At 43.0% G+C, this 2,370-nt stretch overlaps 1 protein-coding gene across 1 annotated transcript; it reads left to right on the top strand.

Annotated features, from left to right (window-relative positions):
• Nucleotides 1–387: 387 nt before the first annotated feature.
• LOC140783381 (bZIP transcription factor 27) lies at nt 388–1,884 on the top strand. The gene is made up of 3 exons (XM_073130256.1): nt 388–1,230; nt 1,319–1,396; nt 1,496–1,884. Exons 1-3 carry the CDS (start codon nt 532–534, stop codon nt 1,565–1,567), a joined length of 849 nt encoding a protein of 282 aa, XP_072986357.1. The 5' UTR covers nt 388–531; the 3' UTR covers nt 1,568–1,884.
• Nucleotides 1,885–2,370: the final 486 nt, after the last annotated feature.

The following is a 2,370-nucleotide window of genomic DNA, read 5'->3' as shown; positions in this document are numbered from 1 at the left end:
AAATGATTTCCATACCCATACTCGACTAATTCCTGCTAAAATTATTAACGCGAGACAAGTGAATATTGATCTCTGTCCAAAGTTGAAAAGATAAATTGTAACAAAAATAATTTAGAAATAATAGGTGATACCGTATTCAGGATTGTTTTTAAATAAAACCAACGCAAAATGATTAAGCATTATAATATCTCTTCCATCTATTCTTCTAAAAAAAAAGAAAAAGAAAAAGAAAACTCTTTGCAACCATGTACAAGATAAATCTTTTTCCGCCTTGGGTATTGTAATTTCATCGATATCTAAGAAAAAAAGAAGAAGAAAATCATCGATCGGCACGTGTGTACGTGCACCAAATTGTACTATATCTGTAAGACCTAAAGTAAGCAAAGCAAAAGGCCTATACGAAAAGGAAGAACACCAGTCTACCCAATTCAATTCCCACACTTCTCTCTTCTCTCCTTGCTCCCCATCACTAGAACAAATCTCTCCTTCCATTCCTGATGTAGTTCTATTCTACAACAACAGACAGTAGTGATGTGGTCCTCAGAGCAAGAAACCAACACTAACACCATCACCACCAACAACAACCGCTATAGCAATAGGTTAGTGTCTTCTTCCTCCTCCTCTAGGTCATCCCCCTCTTGCAACTCCTCAATCTTCCCACAGACCCCAAGGAGGAGGAACTTGGAAGAGGTCTGGAAGGACATCACTCATACCACCATACACCAAGAGAGACCGATGACTCCATTAGACCATTATCACCACCACCACCACCACCAAAACCACCATCACCATCACCATCCTCACATTAGCAAAGGAAACCCATCTCCTTCCCCTTCCTTTGGAGGCATGATCCTGCAAGACTTCCTTGCTGGTCCCTTGAACCGTCCACTCCCTGCGGTGGAAGAGCTTCCCCTGCCCCGACCTCCCGTGCCTCTCACGGCTCTAAGCTTGAGCTCGGGGTTGGAGTTCAACTACATGGGAAGTCCAAATGTCTTGGGTCGCCTGAGCAACCCACACCCCAATTCTAATTCCAGCTCCGGCGACTCCCGCATAATTGGGAGGCCGGCAGAGGACGCCCATGGAGTCTCCACCTTCGTCTCGGACGCCCATCTCTTCTCCTTCTGCTCCAAGAAGAGGTTGCAAGAGAGATCCGGCAACGGCGGCGACCGCCGCCACAAGCGCATGATAAAGAATAGGGAGTCCGCGGCCCGTTCGCGCGCAAGAAAGCAGGCAACCATTTTGTTTCTTCTACACATATCGCTGACATTGTGTTCTTCTTGATATAAGCTTTAACTGGACGAACACTTTTTGTTCGTAGGCTTACACCAACGAGTTAGAGTTGGAGGTCGCTCATTTGCTGGAGGAGAACTCCAAGCTAAAGAAACAACATGAAGAGGTAAAAATATATTACTAATTGCTGCTTATGATTATTTTTGTGGTCTTTGACTTAGTTATTGATTGGATTATTTGATGGGTTTCGTTGGATGTGGGGCAGCTAAGAATGGCAATGGCTACTCAAATCCCTACAAGGAACAGTATTCAGAGGAGCTCATCATCATCATTTTGAGGAAGATGAATAACGTAAGTGAGTGATTGGAGAAAGAGCATAGAGAGAGGAGCTGCGTGTGAACCCCATTCTCTCTCTCTCTCTCTCTCTCTTTTTTGGTTTGTTTGTTAATCTCTCTTCACTTCTCTTCCTTTCCTTAAACAGAAGAAAGATTGTATATGGTTAGCTAGTGTTGGGTGCAATTATAGTGTTACCCCTTTTTGATCGATGTTGATGCACCTATCATTCAAACTATATAGTATTGGCCTTCCTACGCTATCTTTCTACCATCATGGATGCGATATTTATGAAGGACCATTTAGATGCATATTTGGTTAGATCTCTACCCTTTATGGCTGTGAATCTTTTGTTTTTTTTTAAATTTTTTTGTGAATAGGGGAAGCTGCTGTTCCAAATGGAGAGAGTGGAAGGTAGGATGTCCCTTACCTGAAAAAGTTGGGTTACTGTTGTGGAATTCGACCGACAGATATTTCTTTTTTTTTAAAACAAAAATTTAAGTTAACTTTATTCAATTCTATTGTCGGGGAAAGGTTCTTGAAATACGTTCCCATGTTTCCGATTCATTGTGGTTTCTGGGACCCACTACGTCCAAGTCATCACCCACCCTCCAATTCCCACCATGGCTGTTAACTCCTGCGTTCCTACTGTTGATGCTACACTGCTACATGTTCATGAGGCCAGGCCAGACACAACATTTAAGTTCATGATCTTGACCTCCGTTTGACATGGTGATGCCTGACACGTACTATGACGCTACGTGTCGATTACTGATTGAATGGAACTTGGGAAGTACTAGGACACGT

This window comes from Typha latifolia, chromosome 3 (assembly GCF_019914945.1).
Source record: "Typha latifolia isolate L0001 chromosome 3, TyphaL0001v2, whole genome shotgun sequence".
NCBI lineage: Eukaryota > Viridiplantae > Streptophyta > Magnoliopsida > Poales > Typhaceae > Typha > Typha latifolia.
This window is presented reverse-complemented; position numbering and strand designations above follow the sequence as displayed.